This window comes from Cucumis sativus, chromosome 3 (assembly GCF_000004075.3).
Source record: "Cucumis sativus cultivar 9930 chromosome 3, Cucumber_9930_V3, whole genome shotgun sequence".
NCBI classification, from domain to species: domain Eukaryota; kingdom Viridiplantae; phylum Streptophyta; class Magnoliopsida; order Cucurbitales; family Cucurbitaceae; genus Cucumis; species Cucumis sativus.
The window spans coordinates 19626711-19646104 of NC_026657.2; the positions used below are offsets into that span (position 1 = coordinate 19626711).

Consider the following 19394-nt stretch of genomic DNA (forward strand, 5'->3'; position numbering starts at 1 on the left):
TTTTTTTTTTAATAATCAACATCCTTTAAATAGTACACAATAATCTGTATTTTTTTTATGTTTCTTATCCTATAGCTTGAAATATGTCCACTTCTAGCAACAAAAGAAGAAATGACAATGACATGGTTTGAACCATTCTTGGAAGAAGAAAAAAATTCATCATTGAAGTGGAAGCAGAACTTCATAAAAGTAGATTAGAGTCAAATGTAGTGGATCTAACAATTAATACAGGGGGCACTACTTAGTTGATAATGATCTTATATTGGAAAGGCTAGAAAGAATAGAGAAAAATCAAGCGATAAATGAAATGTTGAATGAAAACCAACAAGTTCTGATGAGGACTCAAGCCTTACTGAAAGAGCAAATGGAACTACTGATGGAGAAAATGAATCTAATGGTGAATAAGATGGAAAAAATAGAATGGAATGTAAAGGAACAGGTTAACGACCAACAATTTATGGTATGTAGTATAATTACATTTTAATTACATGTTCTATTACATATATTACTCAATAAAAATATTTACATACTGTTGCCTTTGAAATCTAAACAGGCGGCTACTGAATTTCAAAGGAGGCTTGATAGTATAAAAGAAGAAGAAGAAGAGGTGAATGTAAAAAACCTAGATGCTAATACATCTAGTGGGGTGGACAAATTTCAACCAAAAAAATATGATGAGAATGAAGGGGATGAAGGGGATGAAAATAAACAACACCAGACAACATCTCCTAATCTAGTCAACCAACAAATTGAACAACCTAATGAAGACAAAGAATCAAAAAGAGAGGGAGGAAGAAACACAAGCCACAAGGTAATAAAATACAACATGATCTTGTTTAAATAAATTAGTCAATGATATTTGATAATCTTATGTCATGAAATAGATTGTCGAAGATCCAGACGATATAATTGACGATGTCATAAACTCAATTAATAAGGAGGAGATATATGAAAGTTTGTCGAAACAAGCAACATCCAACACCATTGAGAATGTATGAAAAATTTCTTGATTCTAAAATATATTATTGAAGTAGTTAATGAATGTATACCTAGTAAATTTTTTTAATTTATTGACTATTAGGATTCAATCGTTGAAAAAGTAAAATATGAAGCTGGTGGACTTCACCAATTGAGGGGCAACAAACTGAACAAATCAAAGAAAATGGTCAACAGAAAATTGAGTATGATTGATACTAGCTTGAAGTTAACACAAATCATCCTACGACATGTAAGTCTAAATAATTTAAAGCATAATTATAAGTTTTTTTTATGCACTTCACATAATTTAGAACTTGTACTAAGAATTTTTATTTTATTTTTTCACAATTAGGTACAACTGTAGAAGAAATAGAGAGAATGAGAAAACAAAAGGAACAACTTGAAGCTAACAAATCAGAACAATTACAGAAAGTACCTAACACATTAATGGGAGGTATATGGATCGATGCGTTGGGGGAAGATGCCCAAAGAATTGAAAGAAAATGTCGATATGAGTGCACCATCGTTTGATCTTCATTTGAATCAAGCATAAAGAGATGTGAAGTTGGTTTGAAATTGAAAACATTGATTTGTTTTGTTTTGTTTTTATTTTATATTAGTGTTTCAAGATTTGAAGATTTTTATTACTCCTCTAGAAACTGCATTAGTGTTTTATTTCTTCATCATATCACATAACTTGTTTCTTTTTTTTTTTTTTTGGTAGATTTTTTGGAAATGGATATAGTGATTTGGTAATACATACTCTTGAAACCATGTTAGTTAGTAGTTTATTTGTCAAATATTGATGAAAATTATAATTTAATTAATGTTATTCAGTCAAATGAAATTTTTTATCTTTAAAACCTTTGAATCCAATTAATGCAAAAAAAAATGAATTCCTTTTAACCATTGGTGTCAATTAATGGTATATCTCTAATTAAACTTTCATGTATGTACACAATGTTATCTTTGTACTATAAATTAGTTTGAGATCAATAACAAATGTTAATAAACAAATTAGGCATAAAAAAATAAAAATGAAACAACCATTATTATCCAAAATTACACAAAAGTAAACACACATAAACATTACTTCACGATAATTACAGTGTAACTATTATCACAAATATATAATCAACATAAGAAAATCCATAAGAAAACTTTTTCATAAGTACTTAATAAATGTTCCAAACGAATAACAATAGTTGAAAGTGAACAAAAAAGATACTTAAGAAATGTTCTAGACGAATAACAATAGCTAAAAGTGAAAAAAAAAATTTTAATAAATGTTCCAAACAAATAACAATAGTTGGAAGTGCAAAAAAAAAAAAAAAACAATAACAATGATAATAATCAAACTCAACGAGGTATTGGATTTGTACATGCTCTTGAATTGTGACTACTACCCCACAACGAGAACATCGTATTGTCTTCTTATTCTTTAAGCAAGATTTGATCTTTTTTTTTCTTGGTCTTCCAGATGGACGTTTCACTTGAGGAGGACGTATAGGATCATCATTCGAACTATATAGATTGGAAATTTGTTGCACATTACCAATAGGTCGGGTCTCTTTGCTATATAATAAAATTGAATTGGAAACATGATAAAAATTATGTATGTATGATCCCAATCCAAGGCTTCGAAAAGATAAGGCACTGCAAGCATGAAAACATGGTATATCATCAAGATCCCAACGATGACAGGAACAATTTCGAGTGAGAATGTTGACCAAATATTGTTTGGTACCATTATGGACTTCAAACTCATGTTGGTTAATGGGATATCTCTGTAATGAAAATACAAAAAATTTAAACCAGTGAGATATAAGTATGATAAATTAATTAAGTATATAAACAACTAGTAAACCAATCACATCCATTGACCTACTATCCCTTAATGCCTCTCGTATTACACCTTCTGCATAAGAGGTTAATTATGAACGTTGAAAACTAGAATTACTACGACGTTCATAAAACCATCGTTGAATCAAACTTCGAATAAATTCAAGAAGGCCAATAACAGGTAGTTCACGCGCATCCTTAAGAACATTGTTCAAACTTTTAGATATATTCGTCGTCATCAAATTGCACCTTTTTTTTTGTACAAAATGTCCTGCACCACTTATGTTTGTCTAATCCTTTCTAATTCAATTCTTATGAAAGGTGAAATATCATCCAACTGCCTCATGTAATATTCATACTCAATAGTTATATAGGTCCTAGCACAACTATAGAACGGTCCTTCAATTGGAGCTGACTTGTAAGTTTTTTGAAGATTCTTAAATATATGAAAACAACACAACCCATATTCAACTGAATTGTAGATAACACTTATAGCCTTTCGAATACAATATCACTACACTCACCAAATGCAGCTTTAAAATTTTGGAAAATCCAACACCATGAATCATCATTCTCTGAATCAACTATACAAAAGGTAAGGGGAATAATTTTTGAGTTACCATCCAATGTGCATGTAGCTAGTATAGTACCACAAAATTTGTTCTTCAATGTTGTACCATCAACTAAAATGATCGGAAAACAATACTCTCATGCATGAATTGAAGCGACAAGAGCCATAAAATAATATTTGAATGTGCCATCGTCATTTACATCATGTGTTGTATATGTACCTAAATAAAAAAAAGTAACAATATGTATATATAAATATGATTAAGTGACACTGTAATTATAAAGTAAGACCTACGTGTGTGTTAATAAAAATATGATAGACTTTTTAAATTTAATTTAATGATACTGTAATTATAAAGTAAAACATACCTGGATTATTTTCAATCAACGCATTGGAGAATGCAAGCAACAATACATATGATGACTCTGGAGACCCACGCACTGAGTCTAATGCAAACTCACGTGCTCTCCAATCTTTATCATAACTAACATCAACCTCATGTTTTTATTTCATAAAGCTTATTACATCTAAGGGATGACATGGAATCGTAGAATTCATATTGAATAAAGTCTTCATACACTCAGATACTATCCACGAAGTTGTTTGTCTATGAGAATTCTTTACAACGTCGATAGCACATTCAATGAACATTGAAAAACTTTCGAACAATCCACAAAGAACTCTTTTTATAAATAGAAGATCTAAGAAACCAATGACAAGAAGTGTCTTTGCAAGAAGTTCAAGAGAAGTTTGATTGGAGCGGACAGTCCTAAACTCAAAATTATGTTGAATAGCAAACAAATAAACAGCTTTTTTCAAGGCATTTTTGTTGCTAAAATTTGAACCTTCTTTTATGTCGAAGTCTACAGCACATGAATCCAAATCTACTAAATCAACGACATTAGATGCGCAATTGGAAGTTCTTGATGGGGACCCCAAAATAGGAAAATTTGATGAACAAGATGGGACATGGTCGACAACAACAGAAATAGGATCAGAAGAGGAATCCGAAATGAGAGACAATAATAACCATAACACATCATTGTCTTCAACAATAGTAATGACATTAGGATTGCTCCAACCATCACAATACAATGTAATTCGAGAAATTAAATATTCAGAAGATGGAAACATATTAGATTAAATTAGATTAACAAGGTGGTTGAAAGACGTGTACAATGAGACATGCATTTAACCCAAATGAAAGTTATGATAACGATTGTTTTCATCCCATCTACCATTGAACAAGACTCTTAATAGTTTATGGTTCATGATAGACAATTAGTTTATTGGAGAGGATGAACACATGTCGAGAATCTCCAAAATAAAAGAAGCTAGCTCTAATATGGAAACTATTTTTAATTTGCTATTTTTAAAACATTATTTTTTTTATGTAGCTTTTTTCAAGGATTAAGACTAAATTTGAGATTCTTTGAAATTTCATTAACGTTATTTGATAATTATTAAAAGTTAAGATTAAAATGTTGTCTTTAAAAACAAAATGAATGGTTGAGATTCTCTCAATTTTAAAATAATTAATAATTAATTTTATTTTAACATAAAATAGAAAATAAGTTAGATTCTCAAATTTTGAGAAATAATATCTTTCTGCTAATTTGAAAAAATAATTAATAATTTTGTTAATTTGAAAAGCTTTAACGTTATTTTGAACTTTAATTAAGGGTTATGATTAAATGTTGAGACTCTCCCAAATTTTTATGGCACGTTATTTGCTACTAATCAACAGTTAATGTTATTTTAAATAATTAATAATTAGATTATCTTGATATTCAAACAATTATTGTTATTTTGAGATAATCTAGCTAAGTTAATTAAAAAAATAATTAATGATATTTTGTTATTTTGAAATTTAATTAAGGGTTATGATTAAAACTTTATGGTGAGAATTTCAACTAATTTTTATTGGACGTTAATCAATTACAAAAAAAATAATAATTTTTTTTGATAGTAAGTAAAAAAACAAATAATTTGTATATAGTTTGAATCAAAATTTAAAAATAATATATAATTTGAAATATTATTTTGAACTTCAAATTAAATAGAACGAAAGGTTACTAAAAAGTTATATGATTAGTTGAGTCTTGAGAAATTAGGAAGAAGTTACGAGGTAAGTTGTTATATCTTTATAAGGTGGAAAATAATTAAAGGCTCGTGATATTTTATAACTCAAATTAATTACTACGTAAAGATGAAATAATTATAGTTGATGAATATGAGTATTTTGTAAAATATCATGTACGTGCAAAAAATGTCATTTGCTGAAAATTGTCATTTTTCAAAATAACCCCTAAGAACGTTGCTATATCTCTTATTACACAGATGGGTTTAAAGTGTTTGAAAGAAACAAAATTGAGAAAGGAAGAATGGGTGTGGTCTAGAAGAGGCCCTAGTGGTTGGGCTAGGGCCGAAGTAGGTCAAATTGTAAGGGCTTGACCATGGGCCTAGGAGCCACCTTATTTTAATTTTAGTATTTCTTTGGACATCAGCTGTTTTTATTTGAATTATTAGATTAGATTATTCAATTTTAAATCCATTGAATTTGTATTCAATCGCATTATTAACTCCTTATATGCTGTATGTCTGACTAACAATAGTATTCGGTTCCTTATATGCTATATGTCTGACTAACAATAGTGGGTTGACTCGGGCCAAAGCCCAAGCCAAGTTGCTCAATTCTAATCAAAATGTGTCATCCTTTGATATATTGGAATAACTTGTGACCATCTACTCTTGCAAAATCATCCTTATAGTCCTACCAAAACCAAACGCTAATTCATTCTTTCAACTATTCAATCCAAACATGTAATAATGGAACAAACAGTACATTGGTGTGCACATCATAACTTTTTCTAAATTCAATTCATGTTATTATTTTCTCTTCTTCTTTATCAACTTATGGTCTTAGTCACCCTTTTCTTTTCTTTACATCATTATAACAATAAATTAGAAAACAAAATTAGATTGTTGTGGTCAAACTTTCTTCGTCATCTACTCTCCACCTTTATGTTGTTTTATTAAAGCTGTCCATATTTATTTAGAAGAAAACATCTCAGAACAAGAAAATAATGTTTCCTCTTCATTCAAAGGCCTTACATTATTATTTAAATCACATAATCTACAAATACTATGAATTCCTATTGTTCTATCAAATACATATTATTTTAAAATATAAAGCATAATCTAAATTATCCATCAAACATTTTTTTCTTTTTTGTTACTTATTATTTATGTTTTAAAAAGATTATATAGTAGACTCATGCACCATCAAAAAGTAATAAATTTCATCACTTTTCAATTTTCATTGCCTACACAATCAAACATATGAATGAGCCTACATCTACAAAATTAGCATCTTTTAATCGTATTGGGATTGGATTAATTATTTGTAAACTTAATTACGTAACAGTTCAATGGTATGGGAAATTTCAAATATTCTATTAAAAAAAATTTAAATATAATAATTAAACAGACATAATTCTAAAAATTTAGAGGCAAAATTTCTAACTTAAATATTACTTCTTCATTTAGAAAAGGAATCAATGATAATTTAAGAAATATTTGATAACATAGTCTCGTTTTTTTGTTTTTGTTTGTGAAACAATCCTTTTTAAAAAAAGAGGGTTGCTGTTTCTTATTTTAGTAAATATTTTGAAGAACAGACTAAACTCATGAAACTATCATAAGTTGAAATGGATGTTCATGTTATTAACTTATTCCTAAATCATATTGTCAATAAACGAGGAGATAGTAAAATAATAAAATAATGCTAATTTATAATTTACCATTAAGTGTAGTGAGATTTTGTAGATTTTTTATCAACTAAGTATAAATAGTTTTTCTTTTATTATTATTCTTAAAAACAACTCCATCAAAATCATTAACATTTAAATCCTAAATCTATTTTACCTTTAAACTTCTAAAATTAACAATTTTGTTCCACTGTTGTGGTTGAGAATCTTTTAACTCAAACAAAATCAATCAAACGGGTGAGGTGACTTTTATACTTGAACAAGTGAGATGTCAAAAAAGATAATTATTTCTAATAATCTAGGATTTTAATTTTTTAGTTAAAGGCTAGGATGATATTGATGTTTTATTAGAGAACTCAAAAAGTCACTTCTAGGTTACAATTTTGATGCATTTTCATTCTAGTTCCCTTTATGAACTCATATGTTCGATGCAATTCATCTACGTATTATTTTTGAGATATTCTGCAATTCATGGGTGCTGTTTTTTTCTCTCTTTTGCATTATTTCTTAAACAATTTTATGAAATTTTATAATTCATTATGGGAATATTTGTTTACAACTACATAGATATTTCAAACAAGTGTTGAGGTTATTTGATCATTTTTAGTTTATTTTACCTTGTGATTGATATTAAACACAAATATATGAATCACATATTATTTTTTTATTCTACTCATCATATGATTGGGTTGAAGATTTGAATTTGAAAAATAAATAAATAAAGGGTGTGGTGAGTTGGGAAGAGATGTGAGTGGTTTAATTTTTGAAGAAAAGGAACAAAAAATAGTTTTAAATTTGGGTTTATTTAATTTGTATAATTCAATATAAAAGAATTAGAGAATAGATTTGGAAAATTGATTGATAATGTGTGAATTTAATGAATATGATAAAGGTAGATAATGGAGCGAAAAAGATAGTTGTTAAGAGTGTAAATTAGAAATTTAAATGATGATTAAATATTAAAAAAGTGGGTGATATTTAATGAAGTGAAAAATAGAAAAAAAGTGAAATGTAATTGGAAAAGGTAAATAGTAATAAAAATGAGATACGCGGCGAAAGAAAAGGTGAGGAGGAGATTGGAGTGTACAAAGTGGGACTCCACGTGTCTCTCCTTCTTTCACCCTACATTACACCCTTTACTTTTTCTGGTCCCATTTGACGGTGCAGATTTGTTCCCCTCGAATCTCAAATATTATATGTATCTTTTTTTTAAGAAAAATAAATGAATAAATAAATAAATACGGATGAATTATATTATTTGAATTAAGTGTGTTGAAGAAATTTCTGAAAGTTTCTTCTGGATATGAATTTTGTTGTGGTATAATTACATGAAGTGTTTTATATAGAGATGAATAGTTGATGTAACAGGGAAGAAGAGAAGAGAAGAAAAGAAAAGAAAAGAAAAGAAAGGGTGTGGAGAAGAGGTACACGTGAGAGGAATTGAAGGAAGGTGGGGTCGTAGTGGTTATTAAAATAAAAGTTAGAAAGGATAACAATGTTTGAGCCACCAAATATCCTCCTGGCCCCCACCCCCATTTGCCCTTCACACATTATTAAAGACAACCCTGCGTTACTACAACGCATCCCTTTTTTTCCTCTCTTTTTCCTCAACTTTATCATTTCTTTTCATCTTTCTTTTTTTTTTATATATATATAATAATATATAAATTCCACTCTACATTTTGTTTTAAACCTATAATTCATGCACAAATATACTATTGTAAGGGTGGAATTGGAGGGGGACCAAGTATGGACTTCACTTCTTTTCACTCCTCCAAATTTCTTTTCTTCTTTTTATTATTAACTCTTTATTTTCTTATTGGTATAATTTAAAATTTTACTATAATAAATATTTATGTTTCATAAAAATTAATATCCAATCTTAGTTGAGTTTTGCATACTACAAAAAACATGATGACCTAACCAAACTACAAAGATCTGAAATGGTAGGGAGAGAAAGATATTAAATGCATTTTTATGGCATTTCTCTAAGTTTGTAAAATCAAGGAAGAGAATACTTGTTTTCCATAACAGTAATATAATGAATCAAAAGCTTCCCCATTATTGTGAAGGTTTGAAATAATTCTGTATTGTTTGCTTCTCTCATTTGATAAGAATCTTTATATAAATTACAAATGAACGAGGGAAGAAATTATAATACAATCAATTTACGATGAATGACAAAATAATAGGAAAAAATTATGCATCTTCAAATATCTCTTAATATCATCCATCTCCTCCCTCAAATTTGAGTCATCAATTTGTCTCGAAGATGAAGGAATGTTGGAGACAAGAGTGGCTTTGTGAGTATATCAACAACTTGGTTGGTGGAAGATATGTAATGAATGAAGATATCTTTGCGAAGAACTTTTTTCGAACAAAGTGTTAATCAATATCAATGTGTTTGGTTCGAGCATGAAAAACCGAATTATGAGCCAAAGATATAGTGAAAACATTATCATACCATAATATTGGTGAGGTCTTGAGAGGAACACAAAGATCACAAAGAAGCTGTCGAATCTAGTAAAGATCGGCAATAGTAGTGGCAAGCGAACGATGTTCTGCTTTTGTGGGGGAACGAGAGACTGTAGGTTGCTTTTTAGAAGACCAAAAGATTGGATTAGATCCAAGGAAAGCGATGAATCCAGAGGTGGAACGTCGATCAGAAGTGTGACATGCCCAATCAGAGTCACAAAATTTGTGTAGAGAGAACAAACCTTTTTGAAATTTTATTCCAAGGGTTGAAGTACCTCGTAGATATCTGAGGATGCATTTAACTGTCGAGAAGGGAATGACAGTTGGTTTGTACATAAATTAACTGACACGGTTTACAGAGAACGCAATATCAAGATGAGTAAATTTAAGGTATTGCAAGGAACGACCAACTAGTTTACGATAGAGGGTTGGATCATTAAAGGGTGGTGCAGTTGTATAAATATCAAGAGAAGTAGACATGGGTGTGACACAAGATTTTGCAGAGATCTTTCTTGATGTGTGAAGAAGGTCATTGAGGTATTTGGCCTGGTTAACAAATATGCCATCAGTGGAGAAATGGATTTCAAAACCAAGAAAGTATTTTAAAGGGCCAAGGTTAGATATTTGGAATTTAAGGGCCAATTGGATTTTGAGAAGAGAGATGTACGAGTCATGACCAGTGACAATGATGTTATCTACATACAAAGGTAAGTAAGTGAGAGAAGATTTGATTGATCGAATGAATAATGAGGGGTCAGCGGTAGAGGCAACAAAACCCAGAGTAAATAAATAAGATGTAAAGCGTTCAAACCAAACACAGGGGGGCCTGTTTGAGACCATAAAGACTCTATGTAGGAGACACGTGTGATTTGGATATGTTTTATCCTGCAAATCAGTAGGTTGAGGCGTGTACATTGTTTCTTGGAGAATACCATAAAGAAAGACATCTAATTGGGTCAAGAACCAATTGTATTAAGTAGCAAGAGCAAGAATTATGCGTATGGTAGGTTTCTTAACAACAAGACTAAATGTTTCATCAAAATCAAAATCTTGTACCTGGTGCTAACCTTTTGCAACTAGTCTTGCTTTGTGCGAGCAACAGAGCCATCAAGATTATATTTTGTTTTGAAAGCCCATTTACAACCAACAACATTCATAGATGGAATTCGAAGTACTAAGGACCAGATACTTTATACTTGAAAAGCATTGAATTCCTCACACATCGTAGTTTGCCATTCAAGATACTTGGAGGCTTTTGTGTACGATGTGGGAGTTGGGAGAGCAGATGTGATGTGAAAAGCCTTTGGCTTAAAAATACCTAAATTTTCTCGAGTTTGCATAGTATGAGTGTTCCGAGGTGGAGATGGAACATGTAAGGTGGTTGCCGCAACATTTAACTCATTTCATGTATCGACGGTAGATGAAATCTTCAAAGACTGATAATTGACATTAATATCCATAAAAGATGAGTGAGTAATGTCAACAACGGGAGGGTGAGGAGGTGGGGTTTGGATATTGGGAATGGAGACATAATTTGAGGGTGTGTATGATGTGGAATGTTTAGTAAGGTAAGTAATAGGCTTGGATCAGAATTAGATAGATGTTGAGATGGAAAAGAGGTGGTGGAATTTGCATAAGGAAAGATGTTTTCATGAAAGATGACCTGTTGTGAAACTATGGTTTGTTTGGTTAATGAGTTGTACCAAATATAGCCTATGAAATCGTGAGGATAGCCTAAAAATACGTGCTGTGTGGTTTTGAGTTCAAGTTTGTGTTTGTGCAAGACTTGAGAAGGGGATAACATGCACATCCAAAAACTTTTAAATGATGCAAATCAGGAGTATAACCAAAAAGCATTTCAAATGGTGATGACTTTTTAAGTGAGGAAGAAGACATTTGATTAATAAGAAAAACTGCAGTAGAGAAAGCATGATGCCAAAATTCAAGGAACAGATGAATGAAAAATTAGAGACATTGCAGTTTCAACGATGTGACGATGTTTACGTTCGGCAACACCGTTTTGTTCAGGAGTATGAGAACATGATTTTTGGTGAGAAATACCTTTGGAATAAAATATGTATTGTAAGGTGGTGTTGCAAAATTCACCACCATTATCTGATCAATTTTTTTTTTTTCATTTTTTGAGATATTTGATTTTCAATAAAGGGAACAAATTTTTGAATAATAGATGAAATATCAGATTTGTAAGCAATATGAAAGAACCAAGTAAATTTGCTAAAATTGTCAATAAGAAATTATTGGAAAGTGTACCCATACATCGCTTTGAATAAGATCAAGTGGTGAAAGAGAAGTTGATAAAGACACAGAAAAAGGTAATTTTGTCATTTTTGCTTTTAAACAACTAATGCAATTGCAAGTAGAAATGGAAGAGGACATAGATAGACCAATACAGATAAAATAGAATTAAGAATTTTTGGCGCACGATAACCAAAACGAAAATGCCATTAATGATGAATATTCTTGTTTGGATTATATGTCTGAATCCATCCATAACTTTTAACTTTTCATATCGATCAATAATGACTCAATTGACATGCATCAAACTATAACATTTTTGTCAATGTAAATCATATCTTGTGTTATAATTTTATTATTTTTTTTGGCAAACTTGAAATTCATTTAAAATTTCTTAATACTTATTCAATATATTCTATGTATAATTTTTTTTACCCAAGTGTCAAATCAATTTTAGTATAAAAAATGAAACAATAAATTTACACATTTGGCTTGATAAATAATTGTGTTTTTTCATGTGTACAAACATATTATAATGAAGTTCACTAAAATTTGATAGTCTCAAATTTTACACCCAATATTTCTATAATAATGATTTAAATTTTAACATTGAATTCTTAATGTGATGCGCTTGATAATAATTATATATGTAATGATATTTATGAGCTATTAGTGCAAAAATTTAGAGAAGAAAGTCATTAACATACACAAATTACTTGAAGATCAATCAAGTTGAACATAGTTTTAATTAGTTATGACATATGTACTGTTCCTATTTTTTGGCTAGAAAATTATCTTTTTATCTTTTGCCTTTTGGGTTGTGATCTTCATGGCTGCCCTTGTCTATTTTCTTCTTGGCTTTGAATATAAAAAAGCTATTCCTCCGTTGTTCTGTACTTATAAACATTTTCAAATTTCTAGTGAATATTATTTCTCCATTTCGGGTGATGTTACCATGAATTCAATTACCAACTTGCATGTATCCTTACACTTACTGTTTTTCATTGCATTGGAACTTTAGATCTACGGTATATCTCTAGGTTAATACTTTGTTTTTCAATAGGTCTAAAAAAAATAAATAAGACATATATCTTTGACCAAAATATCACGGGTTTGAAATTTTCACCATACTATCCTAAAAGAAAGTTGATAAAACTATTTGTTAAATTACTAAATTTAGTTTTGGAGACAACTAGAATTTAATCCATGCAACTTTAAAAGTCCGTAGATTCCTTGTTATAAACTTGAACTCATATTTAGCATTATGTACCTAAGCGTTTAATGTATGTATACTGTTGGATTTCTAAAATTTATACTAAGTTTCCATATTCCTTATCAAGTTCTTAACACCATCATTTTCTATTCTTAATTAAAATATGAGTTTAGTTTCTAGTAGGCATTGACATTTAAAAGGGACATATTAGAGCCTATATGATTGAATTTAATGTATAATCAATCCTTTTTACCTTTGAAATTATTTTTAATTAGTGTTTGATATAAAAATGTGTACCGACAAAATATAATTAATACTTACTATATAATCAAAATTTTAAAATGTTAAATTCGATGAAAATAACAATGTCCCAATTTACAAAATTGTCAATAAAAATATCGACAAAATGTAAATACTCACGTAGAGATATATTATGAAAAGTTACGAAAAAAAGAAACTAAAAAATTTAATTCATAAAAAAAACATTTTATAATTCTTAAACAAGTTACCAGACGTTTAAAACTTATATTGAATCCATGAAAATGATTTAACGTTAGAAACAAATTTCAAACTTTAAAATTAAATTAAAATTTGAAGCGCTTTCAATCAAATCAAATGATAAAAAAAATAAATATACTTTGAAAAAAAGAAATGAACTTGAGATTAAAAATTATTTCACCATATTTACTACATATTTTTTTTAACAAAGTGGGAAATAAAGGTTTTTGTAGAGAGCATCCAAAATTCAATGTCTAAAATAGACTATGATCCATATAATAAAGAAATAACTATTGTTGATGTCACAAAAACGGATGATACAAAGTATGAGGAAGAGAGAGAGAGAGAGAAAAAAAGAGAACGGGAAGAATGAAGGGAGAAAGAACCGTATGGTGTGACACATTGTGTATTTGAATTCATATTGTGTATTTGAATTCATAATGGTAAGTAAAAATAAGGAGAGAAGGAAGAAAAAGTAAAAAATGTAAGAGAACGAACCTCATTCTTACGGTGAAAATTGGACGATAGGTACAAAAATGTGAAGAAAGAGAGGAATATTTCAATTTGGTTGGGAAATTGAGAGGATTGGCTAAGTCACTGGCTCTAACTCCCTTTCTCTTTCTCTTCTTTCTATATCTTCTGTCTTACCCTCCGATTCTTGCCTACCACTTCTGACCTTTCTCTTATTCCATCCTTCTTTCTCTTCTTTTTCCTTTTCTTCTTCTTCTTCTTCTTCTTCTTCATTTTCTCAACTCTTACTCATCCCCTTTCTCACACCCACCTCTTCTCCGATCATCATGTCGTTCCGAGGCCTCCGACGGGTATCTTTCTTTATGTTCTTCCTTTTATCTTTTCTTTACTTTAAACTCAACTGGGTATCACCTTTTTTCAATTGGGGTTTCTGGGTTTTCTTCCAATTTAATCCTAATCATGTTTATCTCAATATTCTTAGCCCCTGCTTCAAGTGAATCCTGCATTTTTCTGTATTTTGTGACCTTAATTTCTTTCTCTCCCCTCTTCTGTGATGGGGTTTAGTTTTGTTTCCTCAAGAATGGTGTTTTTTGTTTTCTTTCCTTTTTTTTCTCTGAGGCATAGTTCAAAAGATTAAAAGAGTACTGTGGATTCAGATGAAAAAAGTTGGACTAGAAAGATCCTGTCTTTGATTTAAGGTTCTTGTTTTAGCTCAGAAAGCTTTGATTTAAAGGGAAGAAGTCATGATCCTTACTGATCAGGTTTTGGTGGTGAAGGGTGGGGTCTAGTAAGTATATGGGTTATGATTTTTTGCCAGTCTGTTGATGGACTTCTGTCTCCTTTGAGTTCTATGATTTTTTAAGGAAAATTTCAACTCAATATTATAAAATTAGAATCTATTGGGGTTCTCAGGATTAATCATGATGTTCTGCTTCTTAGTCAAATTCAACTTTTGGTAACAAGAAGAGAACTCAGTAATTGAATAATGTTATAGATCTATCTCATGGTTTAGTTTTTAAGGGCTTCTTCTGCTGCTCTATTTTGCTGAGGATTCTTACTTTGTTGGCATCATTTCCTTTGAAATCTACTGATTTGGAAATTTCTACTCTTACCGATAATTTTTTATGCTTCTTTCATGGATCTCTGCTTGGTTGTTTGACATTAATGAATTTACCTTTGTAGCAAAACACTTTATCTGCAATGGGTGTGAATGAACACACCAAGAAAACATTTTCTGAACTACAAAGAAAGAAAATGTATCGGTATGTGATCTTTAGGGTTGATGAAAAGAAAAGAGAGGTGGTGGTTGACAAGATTGGCAATCCTGCAGAGAGCTATGAAGATTTCACTGCTGCTCTGCCCGACAATGATTGCCGCTACGCTGTTTATGATTTTGATTTTGTGACATCCGACAATTGTCAGAAGAGCAAGATATTTTTCATAGCATGGTTAGCTTTCACCATCATTATACATCATGAACCTAATCTTATTTTTCTTACTGCTATATTAATGTCTATTGATCTGTATTATTCATTGGGTTGGCCCCATACAAAATTTTGGTCCATACTAAGGTAAACATTAGTTATCCCAAGGTCATAAGGTTTTGATTCTATGATGACTATCATTTCTAAGCTCAGCCTCTAGGTTTTTCATGTTTCTAGTCAATTGCTCATTCATTGAACTGAAAAGCACTCATAAAGTGCTTCTTAGGCTTAGAAATTGGTTAATTTTATTGTGAATATGTGTTGTTGATGCTTTTCTTTGACCTTCCTAAGGATATTTTCGTTATTTTTTGCTCTAGTTTGCCCATTCCAGTCTAAACTTTCTGTTCCTACAAATTTAACAAAGAAATGCATCATATAACAAAATTTAACAGCAAAATCAATTAAATTCTAAGCCTAAGAAAAGACTGTTTTAGTGCTTTTAAGGAACTCATCTGGTGTACTTGCTAATTTCACTAAATACCTTCTTCGGGTGCATATGCTTTACTCTCCACACTGCAGAAGTTGGAGTTTAGTGGTTAGAGCTCTATATGCATCTTCTAATCTCGCTAAAGATCATAGTACATCAAAAGTTTTGGGCAAAACTTGAAGATCTTGTCATATTTTGTCAGAATAATTCTCCTTTTTGTTGATGATCTAGTGCACTCGTCCAATATCTTATTCTGAGAACCATTTAAGTTTTGACCTTGATTAGAAACAACAGGAATAGTTTTAATCATGTCATACCAATGATTATCGTGGGGTATCTTTTCTCTCTTGATCTCACACTACATTGTTGTACTTCAGGTCTCCAGCTAGCTCACGAATCCGTGCTAAGATGCTCTATGCAACATCCAAAGACAACTTTCGGCACGAGCTTGATGGCATCCACTATGAAATTCAAGCTACTGACCCTGCAGAGATGGACCTGGAAGTGATCAGAGACCGTGCTCAATGAACATTCTCTGTTTGTTTAATTTGTTGTTCCCTTGGGGGTAAGCTGCCTTGTATTTTGGTTACTTATGAATTGGTTTATCCCTGCTTCAATATGTGTAAAACCGATCGTTGGAAAATGAAACCATTGCACAAAACCGTAAAATAAACTAACATCTGCAGAATGCTGATATATGGTGGATCGACATGATGTTGCTGTCTGGTTGCTATGAATGCTTCTCAGATGAAGATAAGTTTGTAATAGAAAATGCCTTAGAATCTATCAAACCTTATTATCATTGGAAATTTGTTCTATGATGGATCTGCCCCAATGTCTGGTTTTTTTCATTATGCCTTTAGAATTTGCACTTTATGATGTGAAATGAAGAACACGACTCGGTGTACCATCGGACATGGCATGTTTTGAGCTGTCTTTTTCATGGTTTGTGTTTCAGATCGTCCTCAATGGAATCGGGCACAAACAAGTTTCTTAATGAACATGAATTGACATGTTAATCAAGAACATATTTCCGTCAAGTCTTATTGCTAATTCATTTTGTTAGCCAAATATAAGGCAAGAAATAAACAAAGGAAGGCAGATAAAACATGGACAAGCAGGTGGGTTTTTTTAATTACTTTACTATCATACTTCTTGTATTCAACACAAAAATTCTGATAAGTCACTACATGTCTGTGAATGATGGTACATATAAGGTCGCGGTATTGTCTAGTCAAATGACCATTTAGATTTATTCTAATGAGAATTGGATAGATTGAATCATGGTTGGCCCCCAATTCTCCAATGGTTCCATCTTCAAACAATTCTTGCTCCTCAGGCACGGGGAAAATAAACAAAATTTCGCGAAAAATTAAGTCCACCCCATCAATAGAAGTGAGTTATTGACGCCAATGCCAGGAGGATATCTTGCATCAGTTTTGTTCTTGTCCTGGATTTGAGCCAAATAAAGAAAACCAAATGCACCCACCATAGCTCTAAGCGTCCCAAATGTTGATGATATTGGGTGGCAATTACAACAAAATCGGTTCAACAAAGATTTCTGCTGGGGCGACAAGTTCTTGCATTCGATCCGAAATTGAAAATGAAAATGAACGCTATGAGTAGAGAACAGAAGTCAATCTGATTGTCCTTGAGTTCAATGATGGTATGGAATGGTTAAACCAAAGATGAAGGCTGTGTCATGAAGAAGAATTTGAATGGCAAATCTTCTCATTTTGTCAATGAAAGCCACTGCAAACCAATAGCCAGGGACAGTTCGACAGAGAGCAATGAGTGTTGATCTCTTACTATTCTAAAAACTTGAATTTCATTCAATAGTGGCTGCTGGTGGAATTCATCCAATTGAACTAAGGATATCTTTTAAAAACTTGTGACTGTAAAATACAATATGAAGTAAAAACCAAGTTCTAACTACAAGTAAATGAGTTCCATGCTGATACAAAAACTCTAGAGAACAAGTCGTTTGCACTTGGACCTGCATTTTCATTTGACATTTCAGCAGCAAGCTTTTGCGCTTCTGCTTTCCAATATCCATTTGCAGAACTTTTGGCATATCTGAAGCTGCTTGAGTTGTATCTCGCGAAAGGAGTCGTGTAACTTGTCGTTTCAGGCATTTTCATCCTCCAATAGCAAGTAAGAGGAGCAAGAAGAGCTCCAACCATTAGGACTACCCTTCAAATGAAATCAACTTGTGGCATAGTCGAGTTAATTGGATCAACTGCTTCAGGTGGAGCAACAAAAAATCCCAAAGACAGGAAAATAGCAAATATATACCTCCACCCAAAATACCAAACCCTTTCATAGCAAACACCATAGCAATGAATGCACCACAATTCTTCTTATTTGAATACTCCGACACGATCCTCGTCAAAAGAGGTAATCACCATCAATACTGAAACCAAGCCGAAATCGAAAGAAACAAAGTGAATGTGAATTGTGACCAACGGAAAGTCCTGAGCACATATAACCATAAGCACTAGAGACTTTAGAGTCATACCATAAACTCTCTTTCTTCCCATTTTGTCACCGAACCAACCAAAGAAGAGTTTTCCTGATAACGTTCCAACAAATGCCACACCATTAACAGCAGCAGCAACATTTGGAGGCAATGTCCCTGGCTTTAGTGCACCATCAACATGATAATATATTCTTCCAAGTAATTTGGTTACAAGAGAAATACAAAATAGATCATATGCATCAGTGAAGAATCCCATTCCAGTAATGATGTTTGCTGTAAAGTGATACCATTTTGTTTTAGCTACATCAAGTGCATTTAAAACTTGTAATTGGTCATTCCACATTTGTTGCTTTTTTAATTTCTTCTACAAAAACTCCAAATTCTTTTTCTTCTTTCTTCCACTTTTAGATATCTTGTATTTCCTCTACAAAACAATGAGAAAAGAAACTAAATTGATTCATTTCTTGACAAAAGCAAACAAAACAGATCCAGAAATAACCAACATATTTGTTGACCATTCATTAGCTATCACCAAGTGAAATTCAATCAGAAAAGTAGAAACAAAATATAAAAAATGATTTTTTAAAAAAAAATTCTGGAAAGAAATGCAGTGCAAAATTCAATCATTTGTGGTAATTACAAAGAGACAAGAAAAGAAACAGAGAACAATATGATTGGATTAAAAAGATTAAGAAACAATAGAAAAAAGAAAAGAAAAGAAGTGGAATGGGGATGAATAATATATTTAGTTACCAACCTGAGAATTTAAAGATGAGGGAGAAAGGGGAGGACGTTGGAGTTATATATATGGAGTGAGGATTTAAGTAGATCTGAAATATTTTATGTTGGAACATAATGTAATAAGTAGAATGTAGATCAAACTTAAATGGTTGTACGTATATAACATATTTGGAACTTATAACTGCTCTT

General features: G+C 31.1%; 2 protein-coding genes across 3 annotated transcripts; one reads left to right on the plus strand and one right to left on the minus strand.

Moving 5' to 3' along the window:
- The first annotated feature begins 14145 nt into the window (after positions 1 to 14145).
- Positions 14146 to 16928, plus strand: LOC101220554 (actin-depolymerizing factor). Of its 2 annotated transcripts, XM_004151935.3 has the most exons (4): positions 14146 to 14424; positions 15257 to 15522; positions 16363 to 16550; positions 16672 to 16928. In XM_004151935.3, the coding sequence occupies exons 1-3, from the start codon at positions 14401 to 14403 to the stop codon at positions 16511 to 16513; spliced, it is 441 nt and encodes a 146-aa protein (XP_004151983.1). In that variant the 5' UTR covers positions 14146 to 14400; the 3' UTR covers positions 16514 to 16550; positions 16672 to 16928. The 2 variants fall into 2 exon arrangements, with proteins under 2 accessions (XP_004151983.1, XP_011651442.1); XM_011653140.2 differs by having other exon boundaries at positions 16363 to 16900.
- A 1130-nt stretch (positions 16929 to 18058) lies between these two features.
- Positions 18059 to 18910, minus strand: LOC101216693 (inorganic phosphate transporter 1-4-like). The gene has a single exon (XM_031882741.1). The coding sequence runs from the start codon at positions 18805 to 18807 to the stop codon at positions 18346 to 18348; it is 462 nt and encodes a 153-aa protein (XP_031738601.1). The 5' UTR covers positions 18808 to 18910; the 3' UTR covers positions 18059 to 18345.
- Positions 18911 to 19394: the final 484 nt, after the last annotated feature.

What these genes read in the sequence shown, in the direction of transcription:
- LOC101220554 (XM_004151935.3), top strand. Translation starts at nt 14,401, where the DNA reads ATGTCGTTCCGAGGCCTCCGACGG. An exon ending in CGTTCCGAGGCCTCCGACGG is followed by an intron (nt 14,425 to 15,256) that starts GTATCTTTCTTT and finishes TTACCTTTGTAG; the next exon opens with CAAAACACTTTATCTGCAAT. An exon ending in AAGATATTTTTCATAGCATG is followed by an intron (nt 15,523 to 16,362) that starts GTTAGCTTTCAC and finishes GTTGTACTTCAG; the next exon opens with GTCTCCAGCTAGCTCACGAA.
- LOC101216693 (XM_031882741.1), bottom strand. Translation starts at nt 18,807, where the DNA reads ATGTGGAATGACCAATTACAAGTTTTAAATGCACTTGATGTAGCTAAA.